At 38.3% G+C, this 21976-nt stretch overlaps 2 protein-coding genes across 3 annotated transcripts; one reads left to right on the forward strand and one right to left on the reverse strand.

Annotated features, from left to right (window-relative positions):
• Positions 1-1644: 1644 nt before the first annotated feature.
• On the reverse strand, positions 1645-7802 carry LOC139454412 (BTB/POZ domain-containing protein 17-like). 2 transcript variants are annotated; one of them, XM_071236102.1, is made up of 2 exons: positions 7752-7802; positions 1645-5516 (listed from the first exon to the last, which is right to left on the reverse strand). In XM_071236102.1, exon 2 carries the CDS (start codon positions 5472-5474, stop codon positions 4029-4031), a length of 1446 nt encoding a protein of 481 aa, XP_071092203.1. In that variant the 5' UTR covers positions 5475-5516; positions 7752-7802; the 3' UTR covers positions 1645-4028. The 2 variants fall into 2 exon arrangements, with proteins under 2 accessions (XP_071092203.1, XP_071092204.1); XM_071236103.1 differs by lacking the exon at positions 7752-7802 and adding an exon at positions 7518-7549.
• Positions 7803-7868: 66 nt separating this feature from the next.
• Positions 7869-20420, forward strand: LOC139454413 (transcription factor E2F5-like). Its single transcript, XM_071236104.1, has 9 exons — positions 7869-7984; positions 11472-11581; positions 12797-12958; positions 13432-13540; positions 14906-15112; positions 15475-15598; positions 16483-16584; positions 17813-17854; positions 18349-20420. The coding sequence occupies exons 1-9, from the start codon at positions 7877-7879 to the stop codon at positions 18462-18464; spliced, it is 1080 nt and encodes a 359-aa protein (XP_071092205.1). The 5' UTR covers positions 7869-7876; the 3' UTR covers positions 18465-20420.
• Positions 20421-21976: the final 1556 nt, after the last annotated feature.

A 21976-nucleotide genomic window follows, 5' to 3' on the forward strand; every position in this document is an offset into this window, starting at 1 on the left:
CTACTCGAAAAAGGTTAAGGATCACCTGATTCTTTCATATTACTTTAGTTGATCTTGTCATGCCAAGACAGATTACTATAGTAATATGAAAGAATTGGGTGATTCTTAACTGTTTTAGTAGCATGAATACAAATGAAAATTCCTCTACACCCAGGATTTGTCTCTTCAGAGGAACCATTTTGTTGTTGAAGTGTTTGACTTTTCATAATGAAACATCAAAATATCAACTATTAACATGACAATGAGCTACTCTTGTGATGGTCTCCATTAAGGAAATTACCAGCATACCGCAAAAATACTTTTGCATTTGTTTTCAGTGAAAAAGATCCTTGTTTGAAAAGACAGAACTCAACACTTACAAAACTAATCAGAGTTACCTCCCTTAACTCCTTCATATCCAACCTGCTTCACTTCTGAGATAGTGGACATATTAGTTGGCGTCATGTCAAAGATTTCAAAGAACTCTACATTGCGAGAAGGCAAAAGACTACATTGTATAAACATGATAAAGGTAAAATCTACATTGTGCAACGGCAAACGTGATCATCACCTTATCACAGTTACATTGCTACTATTACAATGGTAAAACAAATGTTTTTTCATCAAAAGGTCCAGAAAATACACATACATACATAACTGACTAACAGGAGTGAGGTGAGGTGAAATGGGGAGTAACATCGCATCCAAGATTATTGCACTTATATAGCAACGTGCATGTACGGATGTGAGTGTGTGGCTGCTTGTGCTAGTCCGGACTGATGCTGATTTATAGTGCTAGCTCACTGAGATACCATACCGCAGTTTCACATGAATACCCCACTCAGACACAGTATACTGACTCCGAGCCGACATGTCCTTGTTTTAGCCCCTTAATGCCGAGCGCCAGACAGAGTAACAACAAGTACCATCTTTTAACGTCTTTTTGTATGACGCGGCCAGGGATCAAACCCCCGACTTCCCGCTCTCCGGGCGGATGCTCTACCACTAGACCACGGAGGCGGTCTGACTAACAGGAAGTCAACATTGGCCACGAAGAACGCTTTCTTGATCTTTGCGGCTCTAGTTTCATCCTGGCGACTTCAATTCCAGACTGTTTTTTAAAGTATTTTGAATCAGGCATACAGATGTGCATTAGAGGTTGCATGATAAGAAAACATTTTCCGCTAACAACGTTACATCACAATATGAATATTTCATTTTTTATTACGTGTTTGAATTGTTATCTATCATGTAGTTGTCTGATTTTCAGTCAAAAACTTTGATTCTACTTCATTTCGTTTATCCTACATACTTGTTAATCCGACATAATCGTATGCAACCAACCATGCCGGATTAACGGGACTTGACTGTACTACTGTTTCACATCGATTCTGTGTTACAGTGCGTCAAGAGGGGCCGTATAAGACATGGGGTATCTAAAGAACACTTGAACATGGAGTTTTCAAGATCTTTAGCCCAAATAAAAACAATACACTAATTTCAAAATAGGGTAGTCAGGTCATTAAGCTTTTTTCTTTTCAAAAACCCTGCAATGCCATATGTCTGTTTCAATGTTTATTTTAGGCATTAAACAGTTTAAGTTAGAACGGAAGACTTATCAGTATCTTGCCTTTGCCTTTTTCACATGGGGGTGGGGTAGGGTGGGGTAGGGTGGTGGTAGAGAGGAAGGAGTCATAATTTACACAAACTGTATGGTTTCATTTCACGATACCATTAATTATTAAATTTCAAAGCATCTCTAACTTCTAAGTGATGTGATTTGCATAGGAATCATGGCAATTTATGTGTTGGCTGAAACATGATCATCAAGCTAAGAATACCGTATTCAACGCAATAAGCACCCAGGGCGCTCTCAGAATTAGAAATAGGGGGCTCTTAGTAGAATATCATTTTGGTGAGAAAAATAAACAGAGTTGAAAGATCGTAAAGTTTGTGGTTTATGCTGACAGCCTGAAATAATACAAAAGAAAAGTCTGTGTGTATTATACATGACAGATATATTTTCCAGAATTTAATTGCCCATAATTAAGGGTGCTTATAACACATGAGTGCATATCATACACGAATAAATAAGTCTTGTGCACACTGATCAATCGGAATGGGTGCTAATTGAGATTGTTCACTAACCAATACATTAGCACATATTGCTGTGGGCGCTTATTAGAGCAGGGCGCTTATTACGTTGAATATGGTAAATTATCTTAATATTCATTGGTAACATTAGATTAACATCTAGTCTCTGAAATGAACACACTCTACAGATGAAAAGAGTTGTAAACTATAGTTATGAAACATATTAAAAAGGAGTCCAGAGATTCTCTTCACTTGCCAAACATTATAGATTTGCATGGGCTGTATTGGATATATTTGTTTCAGGGTCTGTACGACAGACTAACGTCACATATACTCTGCTTCAAAAGTGTTATTGATGTTAATGTGTTATCTTCAATTTTAACTTGTCTTCTATTGGTGTAACAATATGGCGATACAATATTGTATCCCGATACAAGGCCCATATCGCAATACATACAATAAATACAATACATTACATCATGCAACGTTACAAGTTATATTGGTGTAAATAACAGAAAACACAGAGTCTATCATGCTATAGTATTTCCCGGTTGGCTATAAATAGCATAACATTCACAGTGTCCTCTAGCCTAATGTTTCCGGCCTACAATATACAATCTTCGATTTACGAAATTTAAAAACAAATGATTCAGGGTTGTGATTTATCTAAAAAAAGAAAGAATATCAACTTATGAAAAAGGTACTGTATTATTGGCCCTATAGGGATACGAATCGTAATCGCACCTATAGTATCGGGATACATATCATTGCGCGATCCAAACATATTGTTAAACCTCTGGTTGCCTCACATCATCAAGTTCACAACTTGTTAATACAATTTCTAAGAGGCATTATTAATATAAAATACATATCCAAAATAACAAAGCAAGCTAACAAGGCTAACAATGATTAAGTTGCTGACATTATATTTCTTGATTGTTTTCTAACAAAAATAATTTGGCCCATCATACCCAGATAAAACTGATATTCTTTTTTGTTACAATTAAAAACAACCTCCTTCATACAAAACGTTTTATTCCTTTGTGGAATCTAACAAAAAGTTGTCCTCCTTAAGCACAAAACAGCATGAATACATGATACTTTTTTATGGAGAACTTCCAAAAAAAATGTCATGTATTCATGGTCTTCCAACTTCTAAATGCCTATCAAGATTTTAAAAATAGCATGGTTTAACAAAATATCTTAATTATTATCATTGTTCAACAAATCCAAGCTGTACAAAATGAATTAGTATTAATCTTTGGTAGTCATGTTATTTAAATGACAGGTGTTGTACTGCTAAATAATTTGAAGAACATAAAGTCTTACTTCTTGACAATTCTAAGATGCCCACACATTATAGGGTTATGGAAATATTCATGTCATAAACAGTTAATTTCTTTTCCGAGACAAAAACTGTAAATTCTTACATGTGAGCAACACATTTTTCACGAAAAAAAGATTCATCTTGCTCTTATTTCTCAAAATCCTTAAAACAGGAATATTTGCCTGAGAACAGATCTCATAAGTTTGTAGCTTTTTACCTTCCAAATTCAACTCATGTACGCTTCTCTCGCAGTCTGTCATATGTTAATAATAATTATCAAAATAAAAATACTAACATGGTCATTATGGTCACTGAATATCATGTGGTTTATTATTTGCATTAGTTTCAGGTGTTACCATGGTTACAGATGAGACATATCATGACATGTAGGAATAGAGTGTGGATGGATCATGATGAAGAACATTCAAGAAATGCTGGAAACCCCGTCAGTAACAACACTGCCATGAAATATTATTGTAAACATTAGGTATATCTACCCTAGCAATAACAAAATAAAACACTGAGTCATGCTGATAACAGGGATAAGACATGAATAAATTCACACCGCACATAAGAAAAGCACCTGGAGCTTATTATGGCAAACATTGGCAGATGCTGTTGATGGACATCATCTAACTGGCTTGATGATGATGAGGATTTTGAAAGTGTTGCGGTCCTCTTCTGTGAGATACACCGATCCTGCTGCCATCAGTTCATCAAACGGAACAATATCATCTAGATTATGAAGACAGCCATCAAAGTCGAAAATACATTGTTTCTTCACAACATTTCGGATGTATTCTGAGCCATTGATGCCCGAAGCCAGGGCTAGGATTGACACTTCGACATTGCGGATCTCACCGTGGACGGACTTGGCCATGACGCCCAGCCTCGTGATGTGATGCTCATGTTGGTCAATTTCATAGTTCTCCAAGATGCCGATCATGATGGCCTTGGGGAAGCGGACTCCTTTGGGATAAAGATCCACTTGCCAGTCCCAGCATGCATGGTCATCTGCAGCTGAGCTACTCACGGGCGTGGAGAAGAAAAATGTTCTGGTTGTGAAATCGTCCAGGCAGGAGAAGTTTTCTAGAGTGAACTGACAGCTCCAGTCTTCACATGTGTAGTTTCTAGGTCTACTGGATGGTTGACATGAGGTAACGACTTTCTCAGGATCTGATGAGTTACTATCTGGTGAAGCACTGGACATGCCTCCGTCTTTTTCGTCGAATTTAGTGAAGTATTCTACTGCTGTGATGGAATGGTACTGAAATGCCTGCATCAGGCCTTCCTCAAAGATGTCTGCATATTCATGGATGAAATTATCCTGACACAAAAGCTCCAACTGGGCAGATGTCATCATATTGAAACGTACACACCCAGCCATTTTTTCTACCATAACCCTGCGCGCCCGCGGACACTTTCGGCAATGAGCTTGATTGCTTAGCAACCATCGTTTGAGGTGAAGGAAGAGACTATATTCACTGTGAACGACCAATTCAGAACTGGACAGAAATTCAAATAAGGTGGACCCATTCATTGACAGAAAGTCTCCACCTTGAACAACTTTCTGGAAGTTCCATTCAGTGTACTGAGCACATTTTGCCTCTAGTGTTCGGTAGTTGCATAATCGAGCATACTGTAGCCACGAGACTACTTGTAGATTATCGCCCACAGCATCGAGGTTATCACACATGTAGGAGACGCAGGTTTCGGAGAGATCCTTGACATTATACTTGTCTGCTAGTGTAATCACAGGCAGCACTGTATGGTTACTGAGGTGGATGTGCCCAGTGTACATGTATTCCAGGAAATCCTCAAACACGTCCACACACTCAGGTTCTTCGGTGAGAGTAATCTGCTCTTTGAATGCTTCAGGCCATTTGAAATCTGTCAACATGGTCTTGAATACATCACTGCACATACTGAGGATAAGCTTGTGGGCGGAGAAGACTGCCCCACCCACAACCAGCTGCACATCGCTGAGTGTTGAGTTGCGATAGAGAGACCACAGACGTTTCAAGGTGCTTTCGGAGTTGTTGACAAGCTGTCCCTTCAGGAAACTACCAGCCATTGTTTCTTATGTCATCCTCTTGCAATGAATCAGGAATAATTTCTGAAAAAGATGGCACGAATGAAATTGATGCTTTACACAAGTCAAACTGTTCACCTATTGGACTGTAACATATTAATTTCTGAAGAACATGTAAAACATTATATTGCTCATATATGTATACAGGGTGCCCGACTTGCCTGACTTGTGTATATAAAGTGTCGGGCAAGAGGTAATTTAGTTTCCCTTGGGCAAGTACGAAAATCATTGGTGTTAAACTTTGAACTTAGAAGACATATCGTGTCTTTGTCAACTGCAGATGATGTACATGAGCCTGACTAGTCATTTTTTTATTCTGCACATCTCCTATCAGCTGTCGCTTCAGTTAATAAAGTTTTCTTCTTTTCTCTGAGTTAGCATTACAAGTTGACAATCAGACTGGACAAGTAGATTTTTAAAGTTTACTTGCCTTGGACAAGAAGACATTTTGGTGTTCGAACACCCCTATTACTGATTCATTTACTGTACAACATTACATGTATATATTTACAGAGAAAACTGAATCCATGACACTTGCATCTTGAACTTATCTATCAGTATTATCTAAATTTAATCTGTCAGTTAGCTTCATTAGCATGATTAGTAAAGCAGCAATAGAAACTGGCACTATACTATGGTCAAATATTTAAGCAACCAAATATATACTGTATACTTTTTTATGTGATTCACATAGCTGCATTGACACCTTCCAGTGCAGTAGAAATCAGCTGTCAATGAAGCATAATGCCAGCTACAAGCAATTTTGACTATTACCAAGTAATACCAGTAACTTGAATTTTCCAAATATTGGTAAGCACAGCAATATGGGTTCAAATACAGGCAGTTTTTGCTTAGACCAACCCATATTATGTTTAAAGTCAAATATATATGTGTACGCGAAGGAATATAATGAACATGATGAATATATTGTAGTGTAATCATAGAAATGTGTAGTATGGTATTGTGAATGATTGTGTGTATGTGTAGAGTAGTGAAACAAAAACATTGGCATGCAGTATGATTTGTGTGTTCAGGTGTTAATATTAGTTTCAAGAACATCTTGATGACTGAATACAAGAAACATAGACTATGAATATGAATACTAAAAACTAAACATGCCAAACAAGCTTGTCTTCATTTTAATGGTTCAGTGGCACATTTTGAAGAAATTAACTGGACCATTTGAACTGGATACTATATCAGGGCTAAGGTATCCACGCTGGTGACAATGTTGTTTTAACTTAAAATTAAAAATAAAGGGATTGTGGTAATTTCGTAACCCCAAATGGAATCATTACCCTAGAAAATGTGTAACCCTAAAAAAAAAGAAACAAATGTTAACCCTATTTCATATTTCTAAATATTTGTTTATAAGACAATATTTTCGTTGGATTATAGGTTTCCAAACATACTTTTCAGACGGCCATGTTTATCGTTATACTCTCTCTATAACAAGTTGTGTGATGTCACAGTGGAGAAGTTCATTCATCGCATGAGGATAGAGGACAAAACAGACGCTGTTGAGATTTCATAAAACACATTTATCACCATGCAATTATTGCATAATATTGTGTTTATTGCATAAACAATATTTATGTATACTGCATCGTCCAAAGTATTGTCAATTGAAACTGTGTTTTCTTAAAGACTAGAGTTGGTCAACAGATAAACCCCATATGTTGAACATTGTTCTTTTTCAAATAAAATATAACCCTTACGCATTCACATAAATATATGTTGTTTAGATCTAAATGTAACTAAATATTTTACAAAGCGTTATTCATTGATTATTGCATAGGGTTATGAAATTACTTTCGATTTGAGGTACGAAATTGCTCATTTCTAATGGTACGAATTCGTTTGGGGTTACGTATTAACGTACACCTGTCTATGAGTATCTTATGGGAGAAAAACTATTCGTGTGTTTATGTCAGATAGAAAAATCGGTAGAACGTGTTTAGCATTTCTCTAATGATGGGATTCCAGTGAGCATATATGAACAGTCGGAAATCTCACACCACTAACCATAAGAGATGTTTTGGGTGAAAACGAGTACTTCTAGCTCAGCACAGGCTACCTTTACAACGTCCACAGATCTACAGAAGGGCAGTTGCTATACGCTACAGCTGATTTACAAGAATCCACAGCAAGACATGCCACTCTTTTGATGTCACATTACATTGGCACAATAGCACACCTGATCGTTACTTTAATGCATTAAAATGATTGTTGTTTTATCAAACCAAATGAAACATTTACCAACTACTGTTGTTTCCCTGGGGACCAGCTGATAGAGGCGGCCATGTAATGAGTGCCCGGATGTAACGTAATATCTCATCGTGGAATGAGATTTCCCATAATGCTATGCGACGCTTGAAAGCACGATGGCCGACCACACTCCGAGTCGTCATGAGAAAAGTTTAGGACTGCTAACAACTAAGTTTGTATCGCTTCTTCAAGAAGCAAAGGATGGAGTATTGGATCTCAAAGTCGTAAGTTAAAGCATGACTTCAAACTGAAACAAAACTCACCCACTGCCTGTAATTTTGTGCCGACGGATGTCAACTCACGAGTGACTGCATTGTTTCCGTCCAAACTCAAAACGGAAAGTTTGTTTTCTTTCGGAAATTTAGACATTCCTTATCGTCACGCTATGTTGGGTTGTAACAGATAATCCACTTTGAAATTGGAAAATGTGCAACGTGTCTGCCAAATGAGGAACTGCTAAGAATAAGAGTCATAATTATTTATTTATAAATATGCTCCACTTTTTGAAAACTTCACGCTCTACTGACCTCAAAATACAATCACGTGGTGCACCTGTCACTGTCAAGGGGTTACTGGAGACGCATCAAAGATAACACCTGCTACCTGTTGCTTTCATTTTGGATCGTTATGAATACACACTGGTGGCAGTGGCTTAGCGCAATCAATATATATTTTGTTGTTACACATTTTCTCGATTGGTCATTTTTACCAAAAGATTCTTCATAAGCCAGGGTTGTGATATCATGGATATGTCAGCGTAAGTACAATACGGTGTCTCAATTTCAGGACAATGATTTCAACATAGTTTTCATTCAAAAACAAAGGTATCCAAGACATTTTATAAAGTCAAACCATTCATCCTTGAGCATTTAGAATGAGTGGATGAGCATGACGAAGAGGCCATGGCTATCATTATATGCCGCATGGTGGAATACAGAGTTAGGGATGTTGAAAAATGTTCACCTGTTCACAATCACAACTGACATTGACATTTATTTCTTTGACACCGATATGGCACAAACAAATAATTCTGACATGATAAAAAAAATTACCACCATTTTTATTTGAATTTCATTCAAGTGATGATCAGGTTTATATATCTTATCATGATTATTTGTGTAGTACATTGTAGTGTAAAAGATATGCTTGTCCAGCTCTGGCTTGCCCTTGCCATGCTTACCATTCTTACCTCACTATTTGTCACAATTTTGTGAAATGTCATACGGGTGCCCACTATGCTTCACTACTTTTGTATTGGCTAGATATCATTCTTGTCCTCTCATGTATCAATGGTGAGGAAATATGCTGTGTGTATGGGTAACGGCTAAACTGTTATCCTAGTTATGATCTACTTGTCCGTGGTTGAAGACTCTCCCTGCATCATGATCATTCACAATATAAACTAGAATGAAACCAAATTACCAATGTAAAAGTTAGTAATGATGTCATGGCTAAAATTGGTATGATGGTGGGGTAGCCTAGTGGTTGAAGCGTTCGTTCATCATGCCAAACCCAGATTCAATTCTCCACATGGGAACAATATGTGAAGCCCATTTCTGGTGTCCACTGCAGTGATGTTGCTGGAATATTGCTAAAAGCGCCGGTAGTAACTAACATTTTTAGTCCACAAGTCCTTATAATGATAACAAATAGCAAAACACTTAAAATGGCATATTTCTACTAGTCCTTATGATACCTTAACTATTCGGCAGTTTGGCAAGGACTACAGGACAAGTGCCAATTTCTAACCCTGTAAAAGTGGCGTGAAACCATACTCACTCTCTCAGTTACAGTATTTGTTGAAAATGTATCTGGAATGATGTAGTACGAAACTAACATAGTGTGCCTGATGAAGGCAGAGAGGGTGAATTGGTTGCTGAATGCTTGGTTGGCCGTCATGTGGGTCAACCAATCTGGAATGGTGTCAGTCATGTCAGTACAGTTGACTGTTGATAACGAACACACTTAAACTGTTTTTTGGTCACGCCTGTTTGCTGTATATATGCTTTTAACGAACTATGATTATGATGAAACTAAAATTAGTTGTCCCTTTGAGTTCGTTATAAGAATATATAACCATAGATTACTGTAGTTGCATCATAAATGAGTACCAGGACTTCACAATGATTTGACTTGTGATAATAATAAACATTGTCATGAGTATCTCTTTCTAAGTTGACAGATGAATTGTCATGTGAAATTTAAATCATTACCCAGATATTTTTAATGTTGCATAACTTTGCAAATTACATATTGCTCACTAGCACTATAGTAGCAGTGAAAAAACCTTATTTGTTAATGTTTATCAACCTGCTATTATAGTAGTAATCCTTGGTTTTTCTCAATAACTTCATATTTTCAAACATTGTTAAGTTGTGTCATGCTTATCAAACATGTCAAATTTGACTTGATGACTCTTGGTACTTTTTTTGACAGTCACATTATCATGACTGTTCTTGTACATATTTGTCATCACGGCATTCATCATTTACTGTTGTTTACACAGTTATATTGACCCGTGAAGATCCATGGTAGAATATGTCTTCAGCAACCCATGCTTGCCATAAAAGGCAAATAGAGTCAAGTCCAGTTAATCTGACATGGTTGGTTACATATGATTATGTCAGGATTAATGAGTATGTCGGATAAACGAAATTAAGTAGTATAAATGTTCGTGATGGAAAATCGGCCAATACACGATAGATAATGATACAAATGTAATAAAAAATGAAAATTAAATATTCATATTGTTATGTTACATTGTTAGTGGAATATGTTTTCTAATCATGCAACCTCTAAAGCTCAACACAAAACAACTGTTACAGTCTGTATGACTGATTCAAAATACTTTAAAAAGCATAGCATGGAATGGGACTCGCAGGTTTGAAAATCTTAATGAAAAGCTTCAGAAAGGTGTTTTCTGAATGGCTAACGTTGACTTCCTGGTTAGCATGGTTAGTCATTTGATTGGTCGGTCACAGTTGCGAAAGGTTGTTATGACCTGTAATGGGATGTCCTCGGCGATAGCGAGAACTTGTATCTGATTTTAATGAGAATGAGGTAATCAAAGCATGTGAATTAATCCTGTTTTCTTTATTTAAAGCATTAATTGTTTATTGTTAAGCAAGTTTATCTCTGCAGTTGTTGTAATATGCAGCTACCATCCGACTCGTCTCGCATCAAAACATGGGCTATGTATTCGCGGGCAGATGACCACGGAGTACGCTGATCACCAGATCGCTGTGTTGAATTAACGAGACTGATTAATGAGTGATTTCGGTAATTCATTGCAAATTAGGTGTGTCGGAGTCAGTGTGCGAGACTTTCTGATTAACAGGTCTAAGTAGCACTGATTTAATCTGTTCCCATCATTAGTGTTGGATAAAGCCGATTAACGACTGTTTGCTTGTCGTAAGAGGCGACTAACGGGATTGGGTGGTCAGGCTCGCTGACTTGGTGGATTCATGTCATTGTATCCCAATTGCGTGAGATCAATCACTGGATTGTCTGGTTCAGACTCGATGATTTACAGATCTCCATCATATAGCTGGAATATTGCAGACTGTCGCGTTAAACAAAAAACAAATAAACGAAACAAAATTATACAGTTATTTGTCATGTTCATGACTGACAACAGTAACCATGGTAACAGTCTCACACTATTTGGTTCCGTAAAGCATTGTGTTATAGACGTTACCTTGTTTCCTTCAGGCGGCAGATCAGTTGGCTGTACGACAAAAGAGGAGGATATATGACATCACCAATGTCTTGGAAGGCATCGGGCTAATTGAAAAGAAGTCCAAGAACAGCATTCAGTGGAAGTAAGTAATGAAGAAATAATGGAAAAAAATCTTATCCTTGCTAAGTCTTTCCATGGATAGGAGTCTACTTGGACAGTGGATGGTCTACATGGTCTACTGGTTGCATCATTCAAAAGGTGCAAAAAGATGGTACATCTTGTTGTTGCCCTGTCTGGAGCTTGACGTCAAGTGGATACAAGGACTGGTCAGCTGATAATTGATGTTCAAGAATTAAGTACATTAGGAATTGTCTGTTATTTCAATTTTTTTTAAATGTTTTGTAAACAATGTGTGTTCACAGGTATATAATCTTTGAGACATTGTCAAATGTGAACACATTATCATGCATTACAATTGTCACAAGCACTTGCATGGCTTAGCCTGTTGGTCATCTGGTCATGCTTGCTTGGCAGCATTAATTTTGTGCATGCATAGAAAATCAGAATATAGAAAATGTTAGAGAAATAAGATTCTACACATTTTAAATTCGCCCCGTGAAGATCCAGGGTAGTAAAGGTCTTCAGCAACCCATGCTTCCCATAAAAGGCGACTCTACTTGTAGTAAGAGGTGACTAACAGAATCGGGTGGTCAGGCTCACTGACTTGGTTGATGCATGTAATCATATCATAATTGCATGGATCGATGCTCGTGATCATGATGATGTCAGTCAATGGATTGTTTGGTCCAGACTCGATTATTTACAGAGCTCCGTCATATAGCTGGAATATTGCTGAGTGTGGCATTTAACAACAAACAAACAAAACATTCTAAATTCTATTTTCAAATAACATACACTTAGAATAAGAATGGTGCTTTATCAATTTAGCATTATCCTGATCATGGTGATAGATCAGTTATCATGGTGAACCAAAATTATTTGATCAATGGCTCAACCACTAATTATACCCCCGTCCTAAAAGGTCAGGGAAGATAGTTATACCAAGATTCTGTCCGCCTGTTTGAAAACTTTGTCCACGCAATTTCTCTTAAACTATTTAGTGGATTCATCTCAAACTTTCTACATATGATCAGTGTCTTATGGAGGGGTGCAGACAAAATAAAAAAAAATGTTTTTAGTAATGTTCCATTTTTTTAATGAATTTTTCAAACCCTAACCCTATCCATTATTTTATTTGAAACTAGTGACACACTAGGCAGGTCGGGGGTATTAGTGAGCCACGCTAACATTTGCCCTTGTTGCTAATGTTTGTCTCATCAAATGTGTTCTTTTACAGAGGGGCCGGGCCAGGGTGCAACACCCGTGAGATCTCAGACAGACTTGTCACCCTACAGAGTGATATTGATGACCTCGAACGCCAAGAGAGGGAACTTGACCAGCACAAACTTTGGGTACAGCAGAGTATAAAGAATGTCACAGATGAAGTTACGAATACCAGGTAAGTAAACCTTAGGTTCTAAGGTCAACATTGTTCAGAAAAAAAACAATGTGAAATTAACAAATTTTCAGTGAAATAACACCTGAACACACTAGTCCAAATCACAGGATTGGGTGGTCAGACTCACTGACTTGGTTGATACATGTCATTGTATCCCTGTTATGTAGATTGATGCACTTGAACTCAATCACTAGATTGTTTGTCCAGACTCGATTATTTACAGTCTGGCATCATAGAGCTGTAATATTGCTGAGTGCAGTATTTAACAAAAGACTACAACATAATTTTCAAGAACCTGCCAAGATTTCTTCTTGTGAATGTGGTGTGGAGTGCAGTGGATAGCTTCAGTAGCTGGCTGAGAATTTCTTTTTTGGATATACATTGCTTTACACTGATCAAGTTGAAGTTTTGCCAGAGCATTGTTAAAGTCAAATACAAACAATAAGGACTACTTCTACCTCTCTTGTATTCAGATTGGCATTTGTGACGCATGAGGACACATGTAAGTGTTTCAAGGGGGACACACTTCTAGCCATCCAGGCACCGTCGGGGACACAGCTAGAAGTCCCCATTCCAGAAATTGTAAGTTCAAACATTAAACTGTGCCAGTGATTATGACGTTCATTCTATCTTTGCGAGTAGCACACAATCTCTTTTAACCTTGATATATAAGAAGTTAAGGTATAATTACTATCGCATGTGGTTGGTGACCAATGTTCGAAATTCAGCATGAAAATCAAGAGGCCCAGTCATAATGTTAAAAATTTGTAAGTTATCACAGGGTAAGAACATAACTTTAAAGTTTTATTACCCAAAGTAAGGATAAAATGCCCTTGTAATGTCAAAACAATTGGGAAATTTGTACTAGCCAAATGGAATTTTGTACTAGCCCAAGGCTAACAGACTAATGTTAATTTCTAACCCTGCATCATGTTTAAGGGGCTCCTATATTCAAGTAGTAAAAATGTTACTACAGGAAATAATCTCAATGACCCCAGGAGGTCCCTTATTTTCTCAAGCTGCTTAGAATACAGTTAGTACCACATTCTTGTTGTAACAGACAAATGTGATGAGCATTTTTTGTTTCAAAATGCCTGCTGAGTGGGAATTGTGCTTCAGACGAGTTGTTTACAGTACAACATTTTTGGAGTAGACAACTTAATAGTTGTACTGGTCCTTAAAGGGATGGTCGGAGGGCCTAGTGGTTAAAGCGTTCGTTCGTCATGTCGAAGCCAGAGGTTCGATGCCCAACATGGGCACAATGTGTGAAACCCATTTCTGGTGTCCCCAGCCGTGATATTGCTGGAATATTGCTAAAAGCAGCATAAAACCACACTCACTCACTACTAATCCTTAAAAATGTTTACTAGTCACAGACTCGTGGTAGTGTCTAACTGTGTGGTAAAGCTGCAATTATTGCTGATATATAACATTAAGCATCATTCATTCACTTGATCTAGTGCTTTATTGGAGTTATTATTTGCTGTAATATGCGATGGTGAGAGTTGTACGCCGCTTTTCGCGTTATTCCAGCAATATCACAGCTGGTGACACCAGATTTGAGCTTCACACATTGTACCCATGTGGGGTATAGAACCAGGGTCTTCGATATCACGAGCCAACACTTTAACTGCTAGGCTACACCACCGCCTTACAAAGTTCACAAAGGAGGGTGCTTTTTATAGTCATATGCAGGTTATACTTGTCAGATCAAGTAGACTAGGTTCAAATGTTCACCTGAAACGAAAACTTTTTTAGCAATTATATCTAGATCAGTGACATGCAGAAGAAAACACAGATTGTCACATAAATATTCAGGCTCAATCTGGGCGCTTAAACAGATTACTTACAGGTTGGTCTAGAAGTTGGTCGGCAATTATTAGTACAGGCACTGAGTATGGTAAGTGTTGATACAGGTCTTGATTTTCCCGGATTCCTTGTTTCCAGGGTCCAGGGTATAAGAAGAACTACCAGATTCACCTGAAGAGCCACGCAGGTCCTATCAATGTCCTACTTGTCAACAAAGATGCTGATTCAACAAGTCCAGTCGTTGTGCAAGTGCCACCACCGAAAGATGACACTGTTGAAAACCCATCCAATCAAAATGTGGACCCGACCACGCAGGGACGTACAGGTCAAAGGTCACAAGGAAAGGTGAGTTGTATGTTGCAGCAGTGCAGTGGACGAAGATGATAATGAAGGTCTGGCAGTGTGGCTTGTTGGTCATAATATCAATGACCTGTGAAGATCCGGGATAGAATTGTTCTTCAGCAACCCATGCTTGCTGTAAAAGGCAACTATGCTTGTCTTAAGAGGCGACTAACGGGATTGAGTGGTCAGACTCGCTGACTTGGTTGATGCTTGTCTTTGTATCTCAATTGCATGGATGGATGCTCTTGATATCAATCACTGGATTTTCTGATCCAGAATCGATTATTTGCCGACCGCCATCATATAGCTGGAATTTGCTTCCAAATGTTGAAAGGAGTCATGTAGACATTGTTCCCGTGTTTCAGCGTTCTCCCGTCAAGTCGCCACTGAAGCAGACACAGCAGGCCAGTCTGGAGACAACGGCACCTGTCACCAGGATGGCAACACGGTCGTCCCCCAGGAAAAATTCACAAGAGCAGTTTCCTCAAGGTAAGAAGAATGGCACATGCATGTGTGTAGCATTATGATAAGGCTAATGAATATCGCTCAGATCATAAGACCTATTATGATATGAACAAACATAGCATTCCAGTTCCCTTCATTGTCACAGTAGCACCAGGGTTACATACTTGTGTCCCTAAGCCGTGCTAGAAACTGCTTGTTCGTGGCTCAAGGCCCTTAAGGAGCACAAAGTTGCCTCCCTTAGAATTGCCAGAATCTGGTTGTTGTTGGTTTGGAACTAGGGCTGGGACAGGGTACTTGGGTCGGCTAGGTACTGAGTAGGACCTGGGTACTCACAAGACTACCCGGACCCGTGGTTAGTCACATGATATATCGTTTAATGAGAAAAATTCACTGCTACAACTCCATGGTTACTTGCAAGTTGCTAATGTTCGCATATCTTTCTGACTTTTTATGTTTTGAGTTGGGATACAGCTTCAGCTAACTGCTGTGTAAATTTGATGCTTTTGTGTCTAACTCTGGACACTCAACGGGTATCGAGGTAGGGTCAGGTAATAGGGGGTCGGGTATCTGGGTTGTAAATTTGGACTCGTCCCAGTCCTATTTGAAACCTACATGCACCCTGATTATGATGCTTTGGTTTCAGGAAAGTGGCCTACATCTATAACCCACATCACTTTAAGCTTTCTTCACACAGTTTGCCAACGCCAGTAGATATAGATAACTAATAATAAGTAGATAAATAACTGAAGTGTTGTTGAATTTGACTATAAACTCATCTTATTTATCAAGTTAAATTACTATGGTTTTGTTTAAGTGTATGATGAGGTTAGACTATTGACATCCGCAATAACTGTGTCTTAAGGTGGCATCATTATCAAGTAGATAATACATCTCTTCTGCATCCACAGCTTCCACATCCACATCTACCTCCGCAAGCTTCCCAACAACACCAAGTGGCCTTGACTCCCTTCCATCTGATATGCTCTTTGACCCCTCACGGAGCGACTATGGTGAGACATCATACAACTTTCACTGGATATACAAGCTTGTTCTCATGACCCTGGTGAGGGGGGGGTTCTGGGGCAGAGTTGGTCTCCATTACCTCATGGTTGTTGTAAGAGACGACCAAAATGGGGATCACGCTATGTCTAACCTCATGATTTTGTCAGTACACAAAACTGGAGGATTTTGTGTGGTCCAGACTCTATTGCTTGTTAGTTCGTGATGGCTGATATTGCTGATGTCAGTGTGAGATGCAAATTACTCACTCTCTTTGGACTTACTCGCACATTGGAGTAGCCCAGTGTTTAAAGTGTTTGCTCGTCACACTGAAGGCCTGGGTTCGATTCCCCACATGGTTACAATGTGTGGATCCCATTCTAGCGTCCCCCTGCCATGATATTTCTGAAATATTGCTAAAAGCGATATAAAACCATACACACTCTCACTCTGTATTCCCAAGGAGGAAAGTGCTGGTGAATATATATCCTACGTTTCAACGAAGAATTACCTATTAACAATTGCAAGATCCAGTTGCCTTAAGTGCCACAACTTGCTAGGAAGGATCCAGTACTTCTGTTCACACTGATTACAATCCAGGCTTATCTGAGTGTCAGCACATGGCTTTTGTACAACCTGAATCACTCTGGCTCTTCCATCCTCATTGAGCGTCACATTCGTCACAACTCGCCCCTTTCCGTAACCTGCAAGAAGACTTGTCCCCTATCGATGAATGTTATGTTCGAAAATACGACAAACCAATCAGAATGCGCGTATGATCTCTAGTTCTTCATCAAAGAATCCCTCAGAAATAAGTTTTGATTTTACATATGTCTTGCATCTAAAAATATACCCAAGACACAGTTAAATGTGTTCAGTCATACTGTATAATTCCGCATGTCCCGATGTGCTCTAAATTGCATCTGAAATATATATATATTACATGGGGAAATAATATGTGAACCATTACGCAACGAGTTGACAGCTGTTTTAGGTATGCCTGTTTGTGCTAAGACGGAACCCGGTCACAAAAATGGCCATGAGAGGGGCACGAGTCGCTATTCGGCTTGTCCCGGAATTACACGAGTTGGACAAGAATGTGAGCATCACATGAGTGATATGAGTGAAATGCACTACTTATTATCATTGCACTTAAAAGTTCCAACTATTTGATGCCCACATACTCTTTAAGCATACTGTCCGTTCTAATTATTATTTATTCTATCGATGATTTTACAGATGTTGATGGATCTTTCATCGATGACCTCATTACTTCAGAAGGTATAATAATTTTACTCTCTCTCTCATCCCATTTCTTGTGTTATAAAATTGAAAACATTGAAGTGACCAGTGTGTTGTCATTGTTGCACAATGACATGCACCAATGCTCATGTTATCAACCACTAGTTTGTCTGGTCCAGGATATATTAGGCTGCACAGTGCTATGATGAACTTGGAGTATTTTTCAGACTCACTCAGTTTCTTTTGAATTATTATAGGTTTAAAATCCTTTTGCGTGCCTGTATGCACACCCCAATGGTATCATTATAATATATAAATTTGTTCAGCATTGCTTTGTTTTAAAATTAATCATGAAATTCAAGGGTTCCTTGTTTTAAACAATATGTAAAAAAAATTAAGGATTTTAAGGGTTTCTTTGTTCAAACACTCAAACTGCAAAACATAAGAATCCCTTTAATTTCGGAAACTCCAAACTAAATGGTTTATTTATGTAAGATTTGCACATTCTCACTGTTTGTTTTTATGTTTGTCAGCATTTGCCCCCCTCCTCCGCCTAAGTCCGCCGCCTAGCGATCGTGACTATTACTTCAACCTTGACGATACCGAGGGAGCCTGTGACCTCTTCGATGTGCCGCTATTATCCATTTGAAGATGTCAGTAGTAGCAACCAAAACTATCGTCTTCAAAGACTTTAAGATCCTCATGCAAATAGTGCTTACCAATTGTGTTCGTGCATGTCAGCCAATCGGATTGGTGCGCTAATGACTCAACCAATCAGTTTGGTGCATTTTGGGCTGGACGTTCAACACATTTCCATCTGTCTCATGGAATTATGATAGACAAGTTGTGTCATTGACAACCAAAGCAAGTAGGCGGGGCCAGAATAGTGGCTGTGGTCAGTCAAACGTGTAACCTGAAGACCCAACAAGTGGGTGTGGCCAGTTGAATGGATCTAAAGCAGACTCGTCAAGTGGGTGTGTCTCCGACTTTGTCGCAGGCAGACACAAGTGGATGTGGTCTCTCAAACAATTGTCACAGGCACGTGACAACTGGGCATAGCCTCACGAGTGGATGGCGCCACACAAATGGGCATGAACGATTATCCTGTTGTTACTGGCTGCCACAGGAACTGGGTGTGGACAACAGTGAAAATATAGCCACAACCAGTACATTAATTACTTCATGAAAACAGCTTCACTTACTCTTATTATGCCATGTATGTTGGAACTACGATATGGCAGTTTTATCTTCCAAATGATTGTCTTGACAAATTTCAGCTTGCATTGTTAGTATATATTGATAGTCTATTGATACAATCTTAGTAGGGCTGGGACGGGTAACTCAGGTACTCGGGTCGGATGGGTCCTGAGTAGGAGCCAGGTACCTATTGGACTACACGAACCCGTGGTTAGTCATGTGATACATTTGTTAATGACAAAAATTATCTAGAACTCTATGGTTACATAACAAGTCACTAATGATTGCATTTCTTTCTGACTATGCACTCATTCCTTCTGACTTTAATATGTTTAAATATAGATAAAACTTCAACTTAAGTGTATGCATGACCAGATTGTTTTATACGTGTATCTAAATGCATTTTGCCAGGACTACAGCCCATTTTGTACCCTATTCTTGAGACCTACAGCGGGTACCTGGGTAGGGTCTGGTAATTGCAGGGTGGGTACCCGGGTATTAAATTTGGACTCGTCCCAGCCATAAAACTTAGACACCTGAATATCAACATTTGTGAAGGAAACATCATTCATCTTTCTGTGTACATTTTTTGATACTATATAATACTTATCATACTTATCATACTGTACCATGACGGATAGTGATGTTAGGTCATACTGGAAACAGAATTTGTTCCAATTCTGTGGATGCCTGCTTCTTATGTAGAGCTGACATCTGAACCTCTATCCACATCAGGCAGTGTGTAATTGACTGTTGTACAGTCTTGTTGAATAACATTGATGTTATTAATGGTTTGTATATCATGAAATGTGTAAACATTACCTTGCCATAAATATAGGGGACTGAAAACTGTTTGAAAAAATGTTACATAACATGGTGGTGGGGTTCCGCAAAGTATAATACAGTCGTTAGACCAATCCAACCGACCCACCATCACCCTATATATAAATAAACTATCCCTGAAGCCTTATTTTAGGAAAAGTTTTTGAAATTGGAACTACCGAGAGGTAGATTATATATGTTAACCTATTGATATATAGTTTATATAGAAGTTTTATTCTCACAGATTTTTCATTCTTTGTATTTCAGAGTTTAGCAAATGATAAGTTGCGAAGTCAAATTAAAGTAAAATGTTTATTCAGTGTTGTTGCTCTTGTAAGAAAGATCATGAAATAGTCTAATGAATATTGATAATAACATTCCTTTCCCTTGAATGTGTTGAAGATCTGAGATTTTCATAATGTAATTTTGTTTTTGTTTTCCTATATTATCTGTGACCTTGGTAACCAACTGGTATCCACATGAAAAACGGTTGAAAACAATTGGTTCGTAATAACCACTTATCATGCTTATCAGCTGATGATAGTGAATGGTTGTTAAACATGGGATAATGGTATTAATCAATGGGTAACCAAGTTTAAGTATATGCGTAATAATTTAGTAAAATTTATTATAATTTAAATCATGATAATGTGCGTAGAAGTATGTATGGGGTTAGCTGTTTTCGATATTAACATGATAATGGGACCATATTTATTCATGTTGTTAGATGTGTTAAATCCTAGTGTTACCAAAGGAAGGTTTGAACAACCTGCTATCACAATCCTGATAATGGTATGCCACATTAGAGGAACTGAAAGGTGTATATATTTGTATGTCATGAAATTCCATACTACAGTCCCAGAGTAGAAAGGTACGTTGTCAACTGTAATTGAAATTGCAAAAATGTCCGATGAAACGATGAGAAGTTTATTTTATTTCTTTCAAGTTAAAAAAGACTGCAGTTGAATTTGAAGGATTGGTTTCATTGCAAAATAAGAATCTCTAACAGTGAATTATATTTGAAAAAAAATTATTTGGTCTTATTGAAATTGAAAACATTGTAATATATCTAATAGCTTTATATGTGCTACCATCTGCATTAATCTAGGGCCCTAGGCATGCTAGATGACTGTTGGTTGTTTCGAAAATAAAGATTTGTAATAGTTCACTATTGCCCACTAAACATGCCAAACCGATCAAATATTCCCATAGGGTTCCCTGCAGTGACTGCCTTTTTTGGTCTGGGACTGACCTCACTGGTTGACTGTGCACAGCATGCAGTAGACATGTGACTGTATATCTTGTATATATATACTTCTGGCACCTTGATGCTATGTTACTCTCATTATTCCAATGCTGTGTTTTAAGTATGTCCATTGATGTCCACTCATTGTTGTATATTTCCATGTTTTGTACGTTTTCTACCCACACTGTTCATACTTTGCTCTTCAATGCCCTGCAGTTTCTACATGCATGTGCTGTTGTGATCGATGGCCTCTCCTTCATCTACTCTGTACTACTCTGTAGCAACTGATACACTTCAGACATCTTCTCGGGGGCACGGGTGGCCCAGTCGTCTAAGGTGCCGCGATTCGCTGTGCAGAGTTGCGTCCCTTGGGCACGCCAGAAACCTATGATTGTGGGTTCGAAATCCCGGTTCGCCCCGATTGTGTTTCTAGATTTGTCAGCACCATACCCGTGCTTGTGGGTTTCACCGAAGTGGTAAACGTCTGGGACCTGCATCACTTTGGGCTTTCCTCTCACATTAAGCTGACATGCCGCGATATAACTGGAATACTGTTAAAAGCGGCGTTAAACCCAATTCACTCACTCACTCAAGGGTCAATGAGACTAGAATCCAGGATCCGAACTGAGTATTTGCATTTATTCTTTTGTGTGACAGTATTTGAAATATCTCATAACCATCGTTATAGATTGATTAAATGAAATGTTTTTTATCGTGAAATATTTAATCATCATATACACTTGTGCCTTGTGTACTCGAGTAGACATAATGGATACATGTAGTTTTGGAGCTTTCAGTTTCTTTCAATTTCTTTCAACAACATGCACTCTTACATCAAACATTGACGTTGTTACCAAACATGCACTTGTCAAATCTAGTACCTTAGTCATGGTAAT

Source organism: Haliotis cracherodii, unplaced genomic scaffold (genome assembly GCF_022045235.1).
Source record: "Haliotis cracherodii isolate W230 unplaced genomic scaffold, xgHalCrac1.p SCAF_10, whole genome shotgun sequence".
Taxonomy (NCBI): Eukaryota; Metazoa; Mollusca; class Gastropoda; order Lepetellida; family Haliotidae; genus Haliotis; species Haliotis cracherodii.